This window comes from Meriones unguiculatus, chromosome 18 (genome assembly GCF_030254825.1).
Source record: "Meriones unguiculatus strain TT.TT164.6M chromosome 18, Bangor_MerUng_6.1, whole genome shotgun sequence".
Classification (NCBI taxonomy): domain Eukaryota; kingdom Metazoa; phylum Chordata; class Mammalia; order Rodentia; family Muridae; genus Meriones; species Meriones unguiculatus.
In genome coordinates, this window is record NC_083365.1 from 68075026 (window position 1) to 68097539 (window position 22514).

Genomic DNA, 22514 nt, shown 5'->3' on the forward strand with positions numbered 1-22514 from the left:
GACGTGGGAAGACCCGGCTAGTGGGCTAGTGCTATTCTGGCCTAATGCTATCCTAGCCTAATGCTATTGTAGGCTAATGCTATCTTAGGCTAGTCCAGTGCTATCCTAGCCTAATGCTATCCTAATCCTAATGTTATTGTAGGCTAATGCTATCTTAGGCTAATGCCATCCTAGACCCAATACTATATCCCAGGACCTTGGACAAATTATTTCATTTGTTGGATTTGTTTTGTTTTGTTTTGTTTTACTGAAACAGGGTCTCATGTTACCCTCCGTTGCCCTTGACATCACTATATAGCTGAGGATGACATTGAACTTCTAATCTTCTTCCTCTACCTCATGAGTGCTCAGTTACAGGTGTATTTTACCACACTGTGTTTATGCAGGTCTGAGGCTGGAAGCCAGGGCCTCACGAATGCTAGGCAAGCGCTCTATCAACTGAGCCACATGCCTAGCCCCTGCTTCTTCAGCAGTAAATTAAAAGTAATAGCATGTGCCTTGCCTCTGCCTCTGCCTTAAAATGCTTTCACAGTATCAAAGGTAAGATGCATATGAAGGTACATACTAAAAGTGTACACAGCCAGCCTACCATCTGTGTGCAGAGCGAGCGGTCCCCTTGGCTCTGGGTTTCCTTGTGCTATTGTTTTGAAGTCTTTTTTTAGAAGAATCCAATTTCCTGTCTTGAGTCATTGGCTCTTTCAATGGTAACAGAGGAGAATAGCAGTTAAGCTCAATTATGCAGTGCTATTATAACGCAAGAGCTTGGTGGAAATTAAATTACACGCAGTCACAGTGTCAAGGGTTCATTCTAGTTTTCATTTTTGTATAGGTCTGGTTTATACTATTTATAGTTTGCTATTTGTAGAGACACTGGGGGTGAACTAGGGGATATTTGTGGCAAAACTTTATGAGAACAGCCCTCAAGCATTGTGCCAGATATTTTCTGCAAAATGTGATAAGGGCCAGTGAAATGGCATAGCAGAAAAAGGGCCCTGCTGCCAATCCTGAGAGAACTGACTCTCACAAGTTGACCTCTGATCTCCACATGCACAAGCATGAACACACATACAATAAATATATGCTTAAAATTTTGAGATTATGCATGTTAAAGATAGTGGAAGTTTTCATAAAGAAAAGTAAACTAGGACTTAGTAAGTTGGGTCATCTCCAGGCAACAGCTCTAACTGGAGTACAGTGCTGCTGTTTGAAGGGGCTTATCCTGGGGTCAACTAGAGACAAGCATGTACTGACAGCATTCCACGGATCCCCATACAGAGATCTGAATAGCTTTCACTGAGCGATTACTGGCTGCCATCTTAGCAGTCAAGAAGAATACCTCTTGGGGGTAAACTGACAAATGAGGCAGTCAGAATGTGGGCACTAGTGATTATTGAATGTGTACTGTATGCCACACATATGTCGCATGTGTACATACGTACATATGTATGTGCACGTTCAACCAGAATGTGTGCCATATAAAATAGACTTGTATTCGTTATATTGTATGTTTATAACAAAAACAACTGTAGCCAGGCATGTGTCTATACTCCCACCTGATCTGGAGGATTTCTTGAAACAAGGAGTTTGAGGCTAGCCTGGATAAATAAAGCAAGACTTTGTCATAAAAGAGGGGAAAAATTCTTAATAATCTTGAAGCAGCAAAAATGTACAGGACATTTTAGTTTCCTTAAGCTTTTTGATATTCAAGTTCCAGAGCACTTTTGTTTACAGCTGTGGCCCTCTGGAGTGTTTTATTTCTGCTATTGTGGCAAAATACCCCAACCCAAAGCAACCTAGCTAAGAAAGGGTTTATTTTGGTTTGCACAGCTCCACACAGATGGAGTCCATCAAGGTGAGGAAGGCATGACAGCCAGGAAGCAGAGTGATTGCATTTCGTCCACAGAGGAAGCAGAGATAACAAGAGTGGGGGCCAATTTCAAAGCCACCCCAAGTCACACACCTCTTCCATGAAAGCTGCATCCCCCCGAAAGTTCCAGAATCTTCACAAACAGCAGCTCCAGCTGCGACCGAGTGTTCAAACACAGGAGCCTATAGGGGGCAGTTTACAGTTAAACCACAACCATCTTACGTTCTGGTCTTAGATTCTGAAAGAATTGAAGTTTCCTTTACTGTGTAGAGACCTTTTAGGATGATTGCTTGACACACACGTCTGATAGTGAGCTGGTTTGTGGCCTGGGGTTGTGGGAAGGTCAACCACATAATGACTGTTCACTTGGCAGGCTGTTCAGAAGATCATGGGAGACACAAACCTTTCTCTGTCTCTTTCTCTCTCTCTTCACAAATTTTTTAAATTTTGTCTCCTCCTGGTCCCTCTCTCCCTCCTTCTTCCCCCTTTCTTCCCTTCCCCTAGTCCTCAGAAAGGGGGAGTCCTCTTCCTCTGTGTTCTGGCAAGGACCCCTACCAGGGGGAAAGGATCAAAGAGCAGGCAACTGAGTCTTTATCAGACACAGCCTCTACTCCCCTTAATAGGGAACCCACATGGAGACTGAGGTGCCTGTGGGCTACAGCTGAGCAGTAGGGTCTAGGTCCTCTCCTTGCATGGTCCTTGGTTGGAGCATCAGTCCTGGAAGGGCCTCCTGGGCCCAGATTTGTTGGCTCTGTTGGTCTCCTTGTGGAGCTCCTGTCCCCTCCGAGTCCTACTATCTCTTTACTCTTCCTGCACTCTGCCCAGAGTTGTCTGTGAGTCCCAGCATCTACTTCGATTCCCTATTGGGTGGAGTTTTTCAGAGGACATCTATGGTAGGTTCCAGTCCTGTTTCCAAACCTTTATCTTAAAGCAAGACATTGTCATAAAGATACCTGCTCTTCAAAGTCATCTAGAAATTTGGATTGATTCTAATAAAAACAAAGAGTTTGCATCAGGAACTTAACAAGCTGGTGCTAGAATAAGAATAGGAAGGAATTTAGATAAAACAAAACAGTGATGGCAGGAAGCGTGATCGTAAAACAGGGAACACTGAAGAGATGAGTTCTATGAAGTCCATACATGTGTGTGGGGTGGCTCTGTAGGTCACAAGTCTAGAATCCCAGGTGGGTAGCGCTGTGGTCCTTTGTTTTCCATTCACAAAAGTATGGCTTTCTACCATTCACTACACCAAAAATATTTTTAAGGCTAAACATAAAGTATAATCTGAATATGCTTGGTGAGGATAACAAAATAAGTTATTTTGTTTCTATGTTTGCTTGTTTTTATTGTTCCTCGATTAAATAAGTTACGTGATGTAGTTTCCTTTCTGTTGTTACAATAAAACACTCTAACAGAAAGGCAGGGAGTGTTTGTCTGAGGCCACAGCTCCAGGTTGCAGTCCACCATTATAGGTCAAGGCAGGAACTTAAAGCAGCCACATTCACTGTCAGAACAGAGAGAATGAGCGCATGTGTGCTTAACTCTCAGCCAGCCTTCTCTTAGTTGTGACCACAAGCTGACCTGCTCGAGACAGTTTTTTATTAAGAATCTCTTCCCACATGATTCTAATTGTTGCATTGACAATTAAAACTTAACAATCACAATATAAAATCTGGAATTAAAGAAACATTGTTGAAATGACCTTAGCTCAGTCCCTCAGCACCATGGACAGAAGCTGGAGATGACAGAACATGCCTCAGTAACCCCAGCACTCTGGCGCTGGAGGCAAAAGGGTCAGAAATTCAAGGCCACCCTCAGCTACGTAAGGTCGAAAGAAAAGGAAGGAAGGAGAGAAAGAGAAGGAAACCACAGGAGCAGAGGCCAGTCTCGTCGGTGACTTCTGCCCTGGTGGCAGGTCCTGTCCCTCCTCTCAGCACGTGAGGCTTGTCTTCAGCTCATTGCAGGTGCCAGAGGCAGCCCCAGCATGGCCTCTCGCCGAGCTTCCTAAACCTTGTGCTCTCATTCCTTTCTGTTACTGTGATGAAATGCCCTGACCAAAACAAACAAAAACAAAACAGACAGAATAAGAATTTCTTTGGCCTGAGCTTCCAGCTTCCCGTCATTGTTGTGGAGTGAACTGAGACTGAAGGCAGCTAGTCACATCACAGTCAAGAGCAAGGAGGCGCACACAGCCACAGCGCTCAGGCAGCTTTCTCTTCTCCTTTACCGTCCAGGCCCCTGCCTCGGGGAACGGTGCCGCCCAGGTTCAGGCTCAGTCTTCCCACATGGATTAAGGCAATCGCAACAGCCCCTACAGGCATGTCCACAGGCCAGCCTGATCTAGTCTCTCTTCCCAGGTTGTGTCAAGTTGACAGAATTATAACACCTAATCTCTGTGTCCTGCAGCCCCTGATGTGAGCTAGCTGGGTACTCCCATCCTGCTCCCCAGTGGCTGGAGGAGACACCCAGCCACCGTCCAGGGCAGCCTCTCATGCTCCATACCTTGCCTTTCTCATCCCCTCAGGACGTTTACAAGCCCCGTCGAAAGTACAGACGGCAGCGGGGAGCAGAGGAGCTGCTGGATGAGGAGTCCCGAGTCCACTCCACTCTTTTGGAATACGGCAGGTACGGAGTTGGTGCTGGTCAGAACCTATTTTATGACACCATTTCAAAGAAAAGCTGGAGTGGTCACTTAGCCAACAGAGTGCTTGCCTCACAGCACGGGGGACTGAGTCCAGTGCCCAGCCCCACCTAAAAAAGTCCACTGTGGGGACACACACTTGTTTTCCCAGAGCTAGGAAAGTGAAGACAGGGACATGCAGGAGCTCTCTGTCCAGCCAGCCTAAACTAAGCCTACTAGATGAGCACCAAGCCTGTTGGGAGAAGCTGTGTGGAATACCAAGGGGCACCAAATCCTGAGCAACTTGGTCCTCTGGCCTCCACTTCCCTGTACACACACACACACACACAAAGGCTTTTTGAGTTTTTATATCAGCTTACTAGCCCTCTCCCATCTCCAGGAGTGTTTTTTCTTAATAAACTGTCTTTCCTTTCTAAATTAAAGAAACGACAAAGAAAGAAAGCTAACAGTCCATTTCTGTTGAATTAAAGTTGGATGGCTGCTGGAGTGGTGATGCATGCTCGGGAGGCACAGGCAGGCAGATCTCAGCGAGTTTGAGGCCAGCCTAGTCTACAGAGTGAGTTCCAAGCTAGCCAAGGCTACATATTGAGACCCTGTATCATGGAAAGAAAAGAAAGCTGGGTTCTGCCTGATTGAGTCTGCCTGTGACATCCAGGATCCATTTCTGAGCCTGGCCTCTATAGTTCTGGAAATAAGAGTGTTGCTGTGCATGTTCTCTGACCTCCTCGGGAACGAACTTGGTGTGGAGGCCCGGGTGCGTATTCTGGTCCGCCTTTTAAAGAGACAGTCCACAGAGTACCCACAGCAGTCTCCCTGGACCCTGCAGTAATCCTGTGGGGCAAAGAGTGCTCTGATTGGAAAAAGGACAATCTGAAGAGCAAGCTTTATTATTCTTACAGTTATTTTGTCCTTACGGAAGAGTTTCACTTTTAGAGCCTCACTTTCTTAAACATACAAGGACAGGCCTTCCTTTGAATGCCTTGGTCAACACTGGACATTAACCTTCCCCATGTCCTGCATTCTCTACCCAGGGTGACCGATCCTTTGATGTGAGTATGTGCTTTGTGCTTCCTGCCCTTGTGTGGGGATAGTGTCCGGGCCCTTGTTGTGTGGCTGACACTAACTCTTTCTCACTAGCATCTTTCTGAGTGTCTCATGGTACCTTCCTGTGGGAAACAGTGGCAAACAAGAGAGGAAATTAGACTTACCTATTCTAGCTTTTCAAGGAAAGACAGTACTTACTGTTGTTTGCATGTGTGTGTGTGTGTGTGTGTGTGTGTGATGAGGGCTGTGTGCAAGGCATGATGTATGTGTTTGTGTGTTGTGTGTGTGTGTGTGTGTGTGTGTGTGTGTGTGTAAAGGGGTCTAAAGACAACTTACAGGAATCAGTTCTTTCACCTTTATGTGGGCTCTAGGGATCAAACTCAGGTTTTCGGGGCTTACATGACAAGTGTCTATACCCACTGAGCCATCTCACCTGCCACTTGCTTGGTTTTGTTTATTTGCTTGTTTTGAGGTAATGGTCTGAGGTCATCTCTTTCCTTCCCAACAATGAAACTAGTGTGCTTTAGAAGCCACAAAGTACTTTCTGTGGACTCTAAACTACATGTGATGGCCATCCTCACAGCTCATCTTTTGCTGCTTAGAATTGAGTGGTTTTTTGTTTTTTTTTTTCAGTTTAGAGACCGTTCAGACCAACAACATTATTTTGAGATCGGGCAGGAACTGTTCAAAACTAAAATGCATGCCCTCTTGATAAAAATTGTTAATGAAGGCATACAGAGATGGCTCATTTGGTAAACTGCTCTCTTTACCATCATGAGGACTAAAGTTCAGTCCCTAGAACCCACAGTAAAAGCTACATGTGGTGGCATTCATTGTCATCCCAGGGCTAGAAAGCAGAAACATTCTTATGGCTCACCACAGCCAGCCTAGGCTAGTGGGTGAGCTCCAGGCCTGTCTTAAAATGAGGTACACACACACACACACACACACACAGACACGATAAGGGAATGTGATAAAACTGTGATGTAGCCTCTGTCTTCACTGGGAGCTCCCAGGGACTGAATCATGGGATTCAGTCACTCAGACTCCAGACCATGGCCTGGAACCGCAGATTTAAGTCACCCCAAATTCTGGGTTCCGGTATGGAAGCAGTTTCATGTCATAAATAAGGCACTTTTTATATATATTGGTGGAAGCATTACGTTGGCATAGGGCTTACAGCATACTTGGAGAAGCCATAGTCAGAGATGGATGTTGTCTGGTGACTCTTAGCTTTTGGTCGGTGAAAAAAAGATGTTCTAAAGTAGTTTATTCTTAAATAAGTTAATAAGGCCCAGGAGCATGGATTCAGGTTTCCCAAAATAGCATGTTCCTACATGGAAATGGTTTACTGAAACTCCATAGAACAAAAGCCCCCTCCCCCATTACATCAGATAGGTATGTTAACAAAGCAAGGAGATGTGCTGTGGAGCAGGGATGCTGTCTGGTGCCGATCTTAGCTGGTGGGCTAGTGGAAGCTGGTGGTATGCTAAACTCATTCCGAAAGGTTGTATCACGTTAGAGGTGGGCAGTGACTGACTGCTAAGCGGGTTCAGGATAGCAGCAAGGTGTTTGGGCTCAGGATCTACAACTTTCCATCTCTAATGTCTCAGAGTTGTAGGTGTGCCTTGAAAAACGTTAACTCGGATATGCTTTTTAACCCCTGCTATTTGGGCAACACCTCCTAAGCCACAGAGGCTTCCATAAGGTCCTTTGCAGGACTGTGGAGACCCAGACTTTAGCCTTAGGTTAAATTCACTATTCTTTGGCCCACTGCCCAGCAATATCATTTTTGGTCTTTTCCAGTTCTGTTGCAGCCTATCGCAAAGTTAGGCAGTGCTCAGGACATCTTCTGCATTTTCTTTCATTTGTATTTTTTCATTCAACAAACATTAGAAATTCAGACTGTAAAGCAGTATCACCCATCAGAAGGATGCAGATTTTTGCTCAGGCTGTAGCTGCCATAGTGGAGGTGTGTGGGGGTGCGGCAGGTCCTGGCTCTGTATGTGTGCACTTGGAGACATTCCATAGAGCAAAGAGGCAGGTGCAGAACCGGGCAGACTGTGTAAGGCTCTCTGCAGACAGTAGATGGAGCAAGAGCTGCTCGGATGAGGCGGGACAGGGCCTGGGAGGAGCAGTGAAGGAGTGAGAAAGCCCGAGGACAGGAGGCTGCTGAGGAGACCTTAGTGAGATTGGCCAGGGATGGTGGACAGTCAGGAGCAGGTGACCAGGGAGGGCTGCACACTGATCCCACAGTCAAGGCATGTCCCCGAGAAGGGGCGGAGCGAAACCTTAATTTGTTTTGTTCTTAAATGCTTGCATTCGATTTTATTCCAAGCTAAGATCTGCAAGGCTGGTTGTTTGCATTGCACCTTTTGCTTTTGGTTGAGTCTTTTTTTTCTATTATTGTATTTGCTTTATTTTTGTTAAAGCATAGTTTTTGTTTTAAGCCAAAAACAAAACTAATCTAAGCTGAAATGCATCTGTGCACCTTTCAAAGTTAAGGTTTCATGATAAGTATACATTACTGACATTGTGTTTGGTATTTGTTTGAAAAGAAAATATGGGCGTGACTTGAAGTCATTAAAGTAAAATTAAAGTCTGTATTGGCCTTAAATGCAGTTTGTTTGTTTGTTTGCTTGTTTTTAACACAGATGTTTGTAAGGTTTTTAGCTTGCAGTGTGGTTCTGAGATGCCGTTCCTGATTCCAAGAGTAATGAGTGTTCTTAAGGAATATTGCATTATCTTAGTGTCTCCTTTTATAGCATGTGTACAGCAGAAAACATGACTGGCCATATTCAGAATCTGATAGATTATGTTTCTGGGGAAGGTGCTTGAAATATTTTATCTTTTCATAGAACAATCTAAGCAAGGGCTAGGGATATGGCCTACTTGGTTTGCCACACAGGCGCGAGGCCCTAACTCACTGCCCAGCACCCCTGTGAAAGCCAGCTGTGAGAGTGTGCACCTGTAACCCCATTGCTGGGGCACAGAAACAGGAGGATCCCAGGGCTCACTGGCCAGCCATTCTAGCTAAATTAGTGAGCTCTGAGCTCACCGAGAGATGCTGTCTTGGGAAAACTTGGAAAGTGACTGAGGGAGACATCCGAAGAAATACATTTGTGGGACTTTATTGTGATTTTTGAATAGTAATTAAACTCTCTCTTGTGGCTTACAGGAGATACGGGTTTAGTCGACAGAGCAAAACGGAGAAGGTAAGAAATACCTAGGCTGGGAGGTGGCAACAGCTGTAGGCAGGGTAGCGGGGTGCCGCTGACCAAACACCAGGTTCTGGGAAGGCAGGGTCCCTGGGAATGTACCTGTCACCTTTGTCCCCTGCTTGTTCGACTCGATGTTGCTAGCCTGCCATCTGCAGGCCAGGAACAGAAGCACCCTAGAGCTACAGAGCAGGGAGAATTGATTGAAGCTCAGCATGCAGCATGACATGATACAAGGCAGGCCTCAGCAACCCGTGCCTGACTGGCCTGCCTCAGAACTGGCTGGAACTTGACCTGGAGTCCCTCGCTTATCCATTCTCTTTCAGTTGGGCCCCAGATATGTTTCTTCCCCCCACAGGCTTTCTCTGTGCAAGCCTGTCTTGTTTCTGCTGAGTCTCCAACTCTGATGCTCAACTGTTTCCTCATCTTCTCTTCCAGGCTGAGGACAAGAAAACAGCCCTTGCTGCAGGGCTGTCAGCTGCAGAGAAAGCGGATGCTCATGAAGAAGATGAGCTTCAAGCAGCTGAAGAGGTGTGTGGCACATACTGGCCCTCTGAGGTTCTAGTTTGGTCATTTGTGGAGAGAGTTAGCTCCCATCCACAGCTCTCTCACGCTACCTTCCACCCTCACAGTTCTCTTTCTTGAAATATTATGAGGTTTGCAGTTAACCCACATTAAAGCAGCAACTCTGAGGTTTCACCACAAAGACCCATGCAGGAACATGCTTCAGTCTTACTCGGTCGGAACCACTCATCATTATTCTCTTCTGTTTCAGCAACGTATTCAGTCGCTGATGACCAAGATGACCGCCATGGCAAATGAGGAGGTGAGGGCTAGTAGGGATGGGAGTGTAGGGGAGACACAGGGGTGGAGACTCAGCCTCATCCCAATCTGTTCTGGGGACCCGAGGCAGGGGAACAGTGTCTTCAGAGCCCTCTGTCTTCACCAGGAAGCTTTTTATAATGCTCAGCATTGTCATCAGGGCCTTCTAAGAGTGAGAGTTTGAGGAACCTGTTAGGGTAACATGTTCTTGCAGGGGTGCCTTATTGGCCTCTACAGAAAAGCAGGAGTCACCCCTGCTTCTCTGTAACCATGGGAACCCCTGTCTTCTTCTGAAACGAGCTATGTAGAAGATGAAATCCTGTGTTTCCAGTGAGCCCTCTCTCAGGTCACAGGCCTGCCCAGGATTGGCTGTGTCCTTGGATGAGATCCTTTCTTTCAAGATCAGGAAAGACCTGTGGGAATAAAAAGATACTTCTCATCCGTGGGTCCCAGGCCCCAAAATGTCTGGATGTGGGAGTGGAGGAGAAGAAGGAATCCTAGGGGTACCCTGGGCCTGAAGGAAAGCTAGTAGGGGTAAGCAGTGCTGAGAGGAAGTTAGCAAGGATACCCAAGGCCACAGGGGAAGTTAGGAGGGACACCCAGGGCATGAGAGGAAGTTGGCAAGGGTACTGGACCCAAGCCAGCATAGCTACTAACTGACTTGGGAGATAGAGGGGTGATTGCAGGGTACTCTGGGGCCAAGGAAGCTAACACAGCCAGCTGAGTGAGTCAGAGACGGGAGCGGGTGGCTCTGACTCCTGTCCTGAGTATTGTGGGTGAGTCATTGGTCAAAGCCACGTCACTCTTCCGGGACAATGCTGAGTGTTTTGTGTTACACAGTTCTGTGATGGGCAAGTGTCCCTGAGAACATACCTCATTTGATTGCAGAGCCGTCTCAGCGCAAGCTCCGTGGGCCAGATCGTGGGTCTCTGCTCTGCCGAGATCAAGCAGATTGTGTCTGAGTACGCTGGGAAGGTAGGTCGCTGCCTGCCGGAGCCTGGGCTTCAGATCACACCCACGCCTCTCCCCTCCTGATTCCTGCCTCCTTCCCCGTGTAATCATGGAGTGTAGTTGGAATTACCAGGCACATTTGTTAGAAGTGCCAACACCATCTTTCCTCCCTGTCAGGCTGCCTATTACTCAGGCCTGCCTTTGCCAAGTGGCCTGAGGAACAGTGCCATTTGCCATTTAGGAGGTAAACTGCATAGCTGAGGCAAGCCCAAGGCAAAAGTTTTTGATGGAGTTTTTAAAAATGTGTGGAATGAACAAGAGCCTCCGTCATATTTCATTGTGCCATAGCCTAGGTGAGATCTGATTTACAAGACTGTCTTGGTTTTTGTTACTGTTGTTTTTCATTTCCTGTTACCGTGAAAATACCCCACAAAAACAACTTCCAGGAGAAAGTACTTATGTGGCTCAAAGTTCTGGGTTATACTTCATCTTTGCAGTGGGGGTGGAGTCAGGAAGAATGTGAACCAAGATCAGAGGACACAGTCAGTTAATGCATGTGTGCCAGTGTTCCACTCTCTCTCCTTTTCCTTCTGCCCAGGGCCCTGCCCATGAAGTATTGCCTGAATGTATTCCGCACTCAGTGAACCCAACTAAGAAATTCCCACAGCCGCGCCCACAGGCCAGCCTGATCTAGACAGCTGCTCTCTGAGACTTGCTTCCAAGGTGGTTCTAGATTGTGTCTGGTGTGCAATTAAAACCACCATCAGAAGGGCCTTGTGTCCTGTCCCTCCTTCCTCAGCTATCCTCTGAGCATCATTTCTAGAGTGGGCGGCTCTGATTTTCTTGTGCTGATGCCTTGGGAACAGGTTCCACTGTGTCTTCTGCACTTGAGGCTTCTGTAGTGATAGTGTAGGTGGCACTTGGGGAAGAGCGCCCCTGGTGCCTGAGGTGGGGGTCTCAGTGAAGCGTCAGTGAATAGAGGGTGTCCACTGTGGGCTTTCCTTCTTTCCCCATCAGCCAAGTGTTTGCTTCTGAACATGGATTTTCTATCTAGCTCTCAAAAACTCCAAAAGGTCTTGTCTTTCCATGTATCACCTAAAAAGGGGAACACTGAGGTGTCACCAGAGATTGAGCCAGGAGAGAGTTCGCTTACTGTAAAGGTGTAGTAACCTCAAAAGATTGCCATGTGTAGTTGTGGAAAGAGTGACGAAATTCACTGCCCCAAAAGGGTCCTGGTCTCCTGTCAGTCATTTTGTGTTTATGTCTGTGTGTGTGTGTGTATGCCTGCATGCATGTGGAGGTCAGAGGTTGAAAAGGGTCTGCAGGAATTGGTCCTCCTCCCACACTGTGGGTCCCAGGAATTAAGCTCGGGTTGTCAAGCTTGGCTGCAAGCATCTTTACCTCCTGAGCCAGCTCACTGGCCCTCAACTAATTTCTTTTTGCAGTTAATGCTTTAACTAGATTTTATTGATTCTGATGTATGAGTCTGTCCTGGCTTTTCCATTTGTATCCATTTACCCTAGTACTATTTGTCAAATAATATCTTTGTTTTACTATGACACACTTAAGCTTTACTCTGCTTTCTATCTAATGTAAAATACAAACTGACCTTTGTTTTATTATAACTCTGCTTGTTATTGCTGTGTTTGTTTTTTATTGCCTTGTCAATGCCTCTAGCCAAACTGGTTGTCTTCAGCTTGGAGCCAGTTGTGGTGGGGTGCATTGGGTGCTGCTTGTGGTGAGGAAGGTCACCTCCGTGGAGTTGTGCAGCTGCTAGTTAAGATGGTGCCGAAACTGTAGCACACCAGGAATGGTGGTATACAGGAGCATGGAAGGTTTGAGGCTAGCCCTTAAGGGAGACTACACCTTTGAGGAAGGAAAGAAGGCAAATGAGGGGAAGAAGGGAGGACAGAAAGGAAATTGAAGGAAGGAATGGAAAAGGAAGGGGAAGGGAGAAAGGAAGGAGTCATGCTGGAGTGTGGATTTGTGTTGGGTGGTTTGGGGAAGAATCTGAGTGTGTGGAACTTGGCTCTGTCTTAGATGCTACAAGGACGGGCCTGTGGACATGGCTCTCAACACAGGCTGGCCACACAGCACACCCACTGCTTTGTTGTCTTCTTGTCCCAGCACCATGGCTTGCCTCTACACTGGGCACTAGTGTTTCCTCTCAGATTTGCGTTGCTGCTCTCAGTTATTTTGGGAGTAGCACTGCTGTAGATAGAGATGAGGACAGAGTGCTCCAGGGAGATGCCATTAGTGCCACCTGAGAAGAACCCAAGCTAGACCTTCACCTGTGTGAATTTTTCTTTAGTGAGGAGAAAGGACCAAACCACTTTCACAGGGGAAAGTGTAAAAAGGATTTTTCTGAACAAGAAATAAATTGAACAGCCTGCCTGGCTCAGGTACTTGAAAGGTGCTGGGCTTTGGGATATGAAGATGAGGAGGAAATAAGTAAGTGCGAGGTTCATCTTTCAGTTGTAAGGCTCACCGTTTCTTCTGACAGCGTAATGTGTCTCAAAGCTGTCTGTGGGATAGGTAACTCAATTTAATTTGGTCCCTGTAAGGAGGGGGGGGGGATACAAAGCTTTTGTGGCTATGGTTCATGAGCATTGGAGGCTCTGGGCTTGGTAGCCTCATCTCCCTATTCCCAACACTTAACACTCTCAGAATGTTCTAGAAGGCCTCACTGAGCCTTTTAGTGTTGAAGTCTTAACTTTCCCAGCACATCAGAGTCTGTTTTTAACAGAGAGGAGTCTGCTGCTGTGGTCTGCAAACAATGTAAGAGCTTGGCCTTCCCAAAACTTCTCTGAGCCCACTGACTCCACAGGCCTCTTTAGAAGTCAGAATAAAAGAAAGAAGCTGGGCAAGGACATGCTCAAGGTTATGGGAAGAGCAGGAAGGGGCAGCCCCGATGCTGCTGCTAGCCCACCACCAGCCATCTTGACACCCTGGGGCTTAGCCGACTGACTCAGCCTTAGCTGATGTCCCTGGGAGATCCTGATGGAGGCCTGCTGCATTCTGTAGGTTTGAAGGTGTAGGTAGATCTGTCTTCTGGAAGGAGAATCTGCATGTTCTCTCTGGTAGGTATTTTGTAAACTGTTAGTTCACAAGTTTCTTTTTATGTGTGTATGCACGCGTGTGCGCACGCACATGTGGAGGTCACATGACCTTTCACCTTCCATGTTGTTTGAAGTAAGTCTCTCTTGTGTTGCTCTGCTCTTGGTTCTACAGGCTTCCTGGCCCATCTCCTACTAGAATATTCTCTTGTCTTCACCTGTAGGAATGCCAAACCATCTCCCCAGCCCAGCAATTTTTTTTTTTTTTTTAGCTCTAAAAGATCCTTTTTTACACATTACCTGTTGTACACTCTTCTGTATGGTAGGGAGGAGTGTGTGTACCATGACTTACTTGTGGAGGTCAAAGGCAGCTGTCCAGACTTGCTTCTCTCCTTCCACCGTGTGGGTGCTAGGGTTGAATTCATGACAGGCACAGTGGCAAGTACCTTTACTTAGGGAGCATCTCATTTGCCCAAGGTGATTTGACCTTTCCAAGCTGTCTTCTTGCCTATGACCTTCTTCTTCATATTTATTTGTACATCTCTGCTGCTGTCAACATGGACCACATTCTGTTGTTTATCTGGGCCACTCACTGAATACTACAAGTGTTGGTGCTAGGCGAATTAGTACATAATGTTATATCCATTTTTCAGAAGAAGAAAGTGTAGGTTACGGAGGCCCAGTCATTTCTGCATCCCTGTGCAGCGTTAGCACTTTCCCGGTTCAAATGCCCAATCACTTGCTTTTAGAACCTGTCTGTTTAGCCAACTGGAAGGTCACTGGGAAGAAGTCGAGCTGGGAGTGCTATCTCTAGTTCTGCCTTCTGAGCCTGCACTGCCCATATGGCTTCTCAGGCATGCTCACGTCCACCAGCTGCCTTGGGCACTGACTGTATTTGAAAGGAATGAGTGTGCTGGGAATGGACCACAGAAGTAAGGGAGCCTGGTATAGCCTGAGGCTCAATCTTCTTTTTCCTCCTTTAACTGGACTATTGTCATCAAACCCAGGTCATCGGGCCTGAATGGGAGGGCATTTTACCACTAAGCCACTTGTTGGCCCACGGACGCTATGGAAGTTTCTTCTACGGCGTCCAGTGACTTTTCATGTCATTACAGAACACATTATGACATTCTCTTATAGCTCCTTTTTAAATATAGCATTTTAGACCAAAGAGATAGCTCATCCAATTAAAGCACTTGCTACCAATACTAATGATCATGGTGGAAAGAGAAAACAGGCTCCCACAAGTTGTCTCCTGATCTCCATACATATTTACACGTGTATACACAAAATAAATAGATAACAGCCTTAAAATAAATAAAATAGAGCAGCCCAGTCTGGGTGCTGTCATCTTCATCGTGTTTCCATGGGGAGATATGTTTGAGAGCCTTATTTATAGAAGGCATTCTTTTCCTGGTTGGTGTTGGAAGGCTCCTTTAGTCCTGACCTTTTGCTTCTGGCAACTACACTCCAGCACCTGCTTTTGAAAGCACCTTTGTCTCAGCAGATAATTAGACCTGGGGCTGGTCCAAAGGTTCACATGTAGAAATACAAAGGAAAGAACCCTTCTTCCAGAGAACTTAGATGTCAATGTAGCTCAGCACAGGTTTGCAGATATGATAACCCCATATGTACTCAAGATTATATGTTAATATATTTATATTATATTTTCATAAAATACAATTTTCCTTATATTTTTGTTTGACAGTATCATACATGTATATAATCTGTCTTGGTCATTTTCACCCCAATTACCCTCTATCCCTCCCCCACTGAACCCTTCTTTTTGACAGATCCTCTTGTTTTTGTATCTTTTGTGTTTTGTTGTTGGTGGTGTGTTCCTCCTACTGAGTTTTAATAAGGCTACTTGGATAAACCCTTGAGGACTATTTACTGTAGCCTGTGCACACTTTACCAATGGCTACACAACTGAAGACAGTGACTCTCCCTCCCCCAGCAACCATCAACTGCTCCTTGGGTAACCACATGAAGCCTCATGAACTTTCACCCACCTGGGATGGAACGTTGACTGACTTGGTCTTAGGAGGGTCTTGTGCAGGTAACCATAGCCATAGCCGTCTCTGAGTTCATCAGTGTGGATGTCATGTGTGGGAGATAGTGTTTCCGAGCACCCTTGCCATCCTCTGCCTTACATTCTTGCCGCTAGTGTTCCTCAGGGGGTTGATGTGGTCCCATTTAGGGCTGAGCACTCAACAGTCACTCACTTTCAGCACTTTGACGGGTTCAAGTGACAGTATGAAGTAATTGGAAGGTGTGCCTCTTCAGTTCCACCATCATCCATATGGGAAGAGGCTGTAGGAATAAAACAGTCTGTGGTCAGCCCTTCCCATATCTCCGTATTAAATCCTGAGAGAGATTCATCCCTGTTTGGCAGGCTTGGGTGATTTATTTCCACTCAGGCCGTTTGTTGTATCCAAGTTGGGATCTCTGATTGGCAGTGCCTCTAGACTGGGGATGATGATTTCCCACAGGAACATGCTGGTGTCGTTAAAAATTAGCACATGGTGCCTAGCACCCAGAGGCCCTCAGGACATTTATATACTGAATCTGATAGGATGGACCCAGGAGAAGAAATTAGTACTTTATCTGCCAACTTGAGGCTCCTGTCTTCGAGTTATGTAACTGTCCCCTTTTTGTGACTTGGCCACTGTTTTCTAGGTTATGTTTAAAAGCTTCATAAAACAGTTGTAAAGACAACTAGGGGGCTCTGGAGATGGCTCAGTCACACAAGCATAAGGACTTGGGTTTAGGCCTCAAAACCCACATAAAAAGACGGGCATTGTGTTCAATCTCAACGCTGGCGAAGAGAGACCGGAGGATCCCTGGGGCTTGCTGGCCAGGCCTCCTACCCCAGTCAGTGAGCCCCAGTTTTCAATGAGAGACCCTGTCTCAAAGGAAAAATAAGGGAAGCGGCTCAGAAGGTCACTTACAGTACTGTATGTCCAGAGGACAGCAGGCCAGGCAGTGAGAGACACTGACATCCCACCATAGAAGAACTGTGGGTGCTCCTACATAAGGTGACCTGTCACTTACCCATGCACGTGTTTCAGGGTTAGCGGGGCTTGTTGCCTTGCCTGCCCCTGCTGGCTTGCATGCTTTTTCCTTTCAGGGTGCTGTGAGGAACTTCTAAGTTCTATTTACATTTACAGGTTAAGAGTGGGTGTATACAGCATGGCGTACACACATGAGTGACTCACACAGAGGCCACTAGGACAACTTTTGCTTTAGTCTGTTCTACTTCCACTCTGTGGGTCCCAGGGATCAGCGTCAGGTCGTCAGGCTTGGTGACAGGCACCTTTACCCACTCAGACATCTCTCCAGCCTGCCTGTGAGTTTTGGCTGTGGATTCACCGTATTTCCCAGAAAGCTTTCTGTGGAAATTATTGGAGGCAGGTGGTTCTAGCACTGTTGTTCCAGAGAGGATCTAGTTTTGCATTTTGGGCAACAGGGCCCTCAGCACTAGTCCATTTTAGAGTCCTGACTGGCAGGTGGTTTTCTGTTGGGTTTTGACACAGGGTCTCGTGAGCACAGGCTGGCTTTAACTCGCTCTGTGTCTGACCATCCTGTCTGTACCTCCCAAGCGCTGGGATCGCCTGTATGCACCACCACACTTGACTCCTGCCTTGCAGTTGTGTAGGCATGCAGGGGGCATTGTGGATTTAGACAGCAGAACTCCGTGAAGCTGATCCTGTCTCCCCAGCATTCATTGTACCTTTTCCTCTCACACTGAAGCCAAAGATAATGTGGTTTATTAATCAACCGTAAAATCAGAGCTAGACATTACAAGGTTTTGGAAAATACCCTCAGGGTAGTAACCTTCACGGAGGGTGCACACCTTCTAGATTCTCGCTTTCACTTACATTTTGGCCTCCCAGAATTCCGTAGCATTCTTCCTGGCTCACAGCTTTGTTTTAGGAGGGAAACTGAGCTGTGCTTTGTCATCTGTCTGCTTGATTTCAATTGGAGGCTTACAAGATGCTGGACACTGAAGCTACGTTGATCACTGTGGAGAACCCTGTGTAAGGTGGGCATGTAGGGTTCTTCCCTTTCTCATCCTAGAAAATGCACTGGTAAGAAGAAGGACCTGTAAGGGGCAGCTTCCTGCACTGGAGGAAAAAGCTGGGGACATAGCTCAGGTAGAGCGCTTCCCTGGCATGCACAACGCCCTGGGTTTGAAGTACAGTGTGAAAAAGAGAACTCGGATAGAGGTTAATGCATAGGTAACCTTCCGGGGCTCATTTGATTCTGAAAGGATATCGTTTTAGGAAAAGCAATCATTTCTTATTTCTCTTGGGTGTTTAATATTTTGAACTAGCCTAACGCCATCAAGTGACATTTAAAGCCATCTCCCCTAAGAACAGGTATCATTTCTGTCTGTCATGTTTGAAAACATGAGCTCTGCAGCAGAGTCTGCTAATCCACACTGTGGCTTTACAGGCACGTTCTTAATCTGCAATTGTTGAGCAAAATGAGATCGGCATATTAACCCTTGCTCCTTGGTGGGCACACAGGCTGTGTTTGTCGATGACTGGCCATTTCGGACAGATGTTGTATTTCATAAATAGTCTGTTGAGATGCCGAGATTTCAACTTTTTCCCATCAAAGGTTGGGTATCAAGCCCTGTCTTGTCTTCTCCATCTTACCAACTTTGTACTATCGTTAAAGGTGCATTTTGGTCCTCTTCAGCCTGCTCTCCCACTGAAAGTCCAGTAACATAATGGATTGTTTAATAAAAAGTATATTTGAAAAGCAATCAAACCTTCATTGCTTAGGTTGAGAGCACTCTTCACTATAGCTCTAGAATAAACTGTTTTGTTCAAAAGCTTACCGGCTGGACAAGCAGCTCCCTGAAGCCCCATGTCTACATTCAAAACCTAGAATAGTGGGCCTGCACATACAAGTATTTGTCATTTCACTCAGACTAGAGAAATGTAGCAATATGGATATAGTACTCAGAATCCTGAGTTAATTAATGTGAATTAATGAAAATTAATGTGCATTAATGAAAATTAGACTGCAAGGACTAGAGGAATGGCTCAGTGGCAGTATGCCTACCACACAAGTGTGAAGACCTGAGTTCAGATGCATCTAAAAAGTGGTAGGCGGTGCCCCAAATCTACAATCCCATCATGGGAAGGTGGAGACTCTGGCCAATGAGCCCAGCTGAATCAGGATCTCCAGTTTCAGTGAGAGACCGTGTCTCCAAAGATATGGTAAAGAATAATTGAGAAAGACTCCCAAAATCAACACCTGGCTTCCATACACACACACACACACACACACATTTGCACCCTCATGCACAGGTGCACATATCTTCATGAACACACATGAAAAAAAGATTCCATAGAATGTATATTTTCACTTAGCGCCAACAGAAAGATTTTGAAAGCCCTTGTTTCTTGGAGCATATTCTAATAAAGACATAACATAAATTTGAAAAGCTTAAGCATTCTTCCTGTGTGAGTGTGTTTTCTCCATATTATATGATGCTGAGTGAGTGGATAGAGACCTTTCCCTTTCATCCTTAAACTCCTGGTGGCCTCCCTCAGTTTATTTACTTTTCCAAACAGTGGGTCAATTGTTGAGTTCCAGGCACTGAGTAGATTACAAAGTGTAATAGTCAAGGTTTTCTAAGGAACAGAACTGGTGTGTGTGTGTGTGTGTGTGTGTGTGTGTGTGTGTGCGTGTGCGTGTGTGCGTGTGTGTGTGTGTGTGTGTGTGTGTTTGTTAGAGTGGCTCATAGGCTGTGGTCTGGCTAGTCTAATAATGGCTGTCTTTAAACAGAATTCCAAGAATCCAGCATTGTTGAGTTCCACAGATGGATGTTTCAGCTGGTCTTCAATATACATCAGAATCCCAGAGAAGTAGGCTCTAAAACCAGTGAAGGAATGCCTCAGCAGCAGGACAGATGAACTTAACAGCAAGACTGAGGACGAGCAGGCACATGCTTTCTTCTTCCGTATCTTTTATATAGGCTGCCACCAGAAAGTGTAGCTCCAAATGAGGAAAAGCTCTCACAGCTGTGCCCAGCCGCTTGGGTTTTATTTAATTCCAGATTAATCAAGCTGATAATGAAGAATAGCTGTCGTGAGTGAGTTTACTTTGTATGTAAGTAATAGTTCTCAACACATTTAGTTTCAGCTTCCCTTTTAAGGATTTCTGAAAAGTTCTGAAGACTGAGAGCTTATGGATTGAGTCATTGACCAATAATAATCAATGTATTCCACGTCAACGTTAGAGCAGTGTCACATGTAACATCTAGAAAATTTCACTGTGCAGATATGTCAAAAGAGCATGGAGACGACAGGTGACGCCCTAGTGTTTATTATTACTATAAAAAGCTTTAGAAAAAAAAAAAGGCAGTTTTTATTCTGGAGACTGACCATAAAAGCAGTTGATGGGAGGGAGAAGGTTTGTGAATTTGAGACCATTTCAGACTATGTAATGTTCTAAAGATGGCCTGGGGTACAGAGTGAGACTCTGGCATGCACGCGCACACACACATACACACATACACACGCACACGCAAGGGCTTGGCCCACTTGATGTAATGCTTGCCTAGCACAAGCACAGCATGTGCTTGATCTCCAGCACCGCACACATGAAGCATGGTGGTGCACACCTGTGGCCCTAGCACTTCCGAGGTCATCCTCTGCTGCGGCCCTCAGTTCTAGCATAGCCTGGGCAAAGGTAGAGCCACACTGTACTGAGCAGGGCCATGAACGGGAATGAATTGTCCCAAACAGAACGGTGGACCTACCGACTTCTGATAGTAATGTGAAATGTTGCTATCTCTGCCTGTGGTGCTTTGGAGATCAGTGTCGGGCTAGGTTGTATACTAAATCTCACTTGGAAAGAGCTGCCAGCTATAAACAGGGTCAGGTTAATAATATTGTTGAGGATGGGCAGTCAAAGCAGGTAAGGTCCGGTGACTCCACCGCAGCTCTGGCTTTGAAGTGATTGAGAGTAGGAGGCTTTATTGTTGCCCTTTTCCCTCTGCCCTCAGATAGTTCAGAAAGTGTTTATCCTGCCCTAGGCTATGTGTTGTACCTCAATATATACAAAACTATTCTTAAAATATTAACTTCAGTTTCCAGAAATCCAGCAAGCTGATTGCCTTACTACCTCATTTAACCCAATCAACATAACCCCTCACAGGAGTGCCTGGAGGCTTGCCTCCTCGGTGATCGCAGAGCCTGTCAAGCTGACAGTCAATACCAACCATCACGCGGGCAAATGGTGGTGTGTTTAAAGTGCTGGGTTACGATGCCTAAGATTTCATTTCCTACTTCTTTTTAATTACGTTTTCATATGCATGCACACACATGTGCAGGCAGGTGCTCTTGGAGGCCAGAGCCATCAGAGCTCCAGGAGTGGAGGTTAAGGATGGTTGTGAGCTGCCAGGCACAATCCTGTGCCGGACACTGAACTCTGGAGCTCTGGTCCTCTGTGAACGCACTGTACCCTCTTGACTGCTGAGCCATCTCTCCAGCCCCAGGGGTGTCCTGTTTCCTTTCTGGCCTGTCGGCCTCAGTATACAGAATGTTCCTCCCAGCTCTTCACTGTGGCCATACCCAGCCCACTGTTCCCAAACGCCAGAGTCATTAAACAGCAAAACAAATCAACAGAAAACTTTGATTGTCTGTTAGCAGTGGTGTAAGTTCTTGAGGGAAAGCCTCAGCAACATAAGCAGAGCTTATGCCTCTGCAGATTCCACGACCCCACCCCACCCCGGTCGTTGCCATCGCTCTTCCCCGGGGCTGCTCTCTCCACTCTTCCGAGCACTGGGGGAACATGCAGGGACAGTAAGTTACCCAAGGGCTCTGCCACACTGAGGCTGCAAATCACTGCTTGGCTTGGGCTTGCGGCTGTGAGGGCCATTTGACTGTTGAGTAAAGCTGTCTCTTACAGGGATTATACTGCATCAAGCAGACCTTTCTGTCTCTTCTCTTAAAAAGATTCTCAATGTTTTTGCCTACACTTGTATGTGCTGGTAAGCACAGAGGCCAGAGAGGGTGTAAGATCCCCTTGGACAGGCATTGCAAGTAGTGGTAAGGCACCATCTAGATGCTGAGAACTGAAGCGGTGTCTCCCTTGCAGGGGTAGTAAGTGCTTTTAATGTCTGAGCCATCTCTCCAGGCTCCTCTTGTCATTGAGATAGAAGTTTCTATCAGCCTTCTGCACCAAGCTGCTTACTTTCTTTAAAAAAACACAAAAACAAAAAACTGTGGGACTGGCAGGGGTTGGGGAGCATGCGTTTAAGTCAGATGACAACTTTTGGGAGTAGATTTTCTTCCTCCACCATGATGGGCCTGGGGCTTGTTGGCAAGCACCTTTGCTGTTGAGCCATCGCTCCCCAGCCCTTGCTTCCATGCTTGAATCACCCCTTAGTACTAGTCATCACCTCTTTTAGAAAGTGTCAGTCATTCACCCTATGACACGATCCAGAAATCTCTCCTTTCCCCCCTCCAGTTCTTACAGTCTTTATGCCTGTTTGCCCTTCTCCTGCCCCCTCAGAAGTTTACTATATGCCTTCTTTGGCAACTTTCTCCTTCTTGGACTGTCTTCTTTTAAGACAGAAGAACAGAAGTAGGAAATAGTTAAGAGAGAGTGGCTGGGGGGGTTGGGGATGAGTAGGATGAAGAACTTGCTTCTTATTATAAATGCTCGGAAATGATTAGTCTTTGCAACTGCATGTTATAGAGCTTTGATGGAAGTGAATCAGTTTATAGCTTTTAATATTTTATTATTTTTATTTATTGTGAATGTGTGTGTTTGTGTGTGTGTCTGTGTTTGTACATGTACCACTGTATACATGTGGAGATCAGAGGACAGCCTATACCTCTGGGGGAGCAAACTTGACAGGCGTGGTAGCAAGTGCTTTTTCCCACTTA

At 46.1% G+C, this 22514-nt stretch overlaps 1 protein-coding gene across 1 annotated transcript in view; it reads left to right on the plus strand.

The window, feature by feature from the left end:
• Positions 1-22514, plus strand: part of Ccdc93 (coiled-coil domain containing 93) — a 69813-nt gene that overhangs the window by 17447 nt on the left and 29852 nt on the right. Inside the window, exons 7-11 of the mRNA XM_060371724.1 lie at positions 4392-4492; positions 8731-8767; positions 9209-9301; positions 9546-9596; positions 10481-10567. Of these exons, the coding sequence (XP_060227707.1) occupies positions 4392-4492; positions 8731-8767; positions 9209-9301; positions 9546-9596; positions 10481-10567 (369 nt within the window). The remainder of the gene's footprint in view (positions 1-4391; positions 4493-8730; positions 8768-9208; positions 9302-9545; positions 9597-10480; positions 10568-22514) is intronic.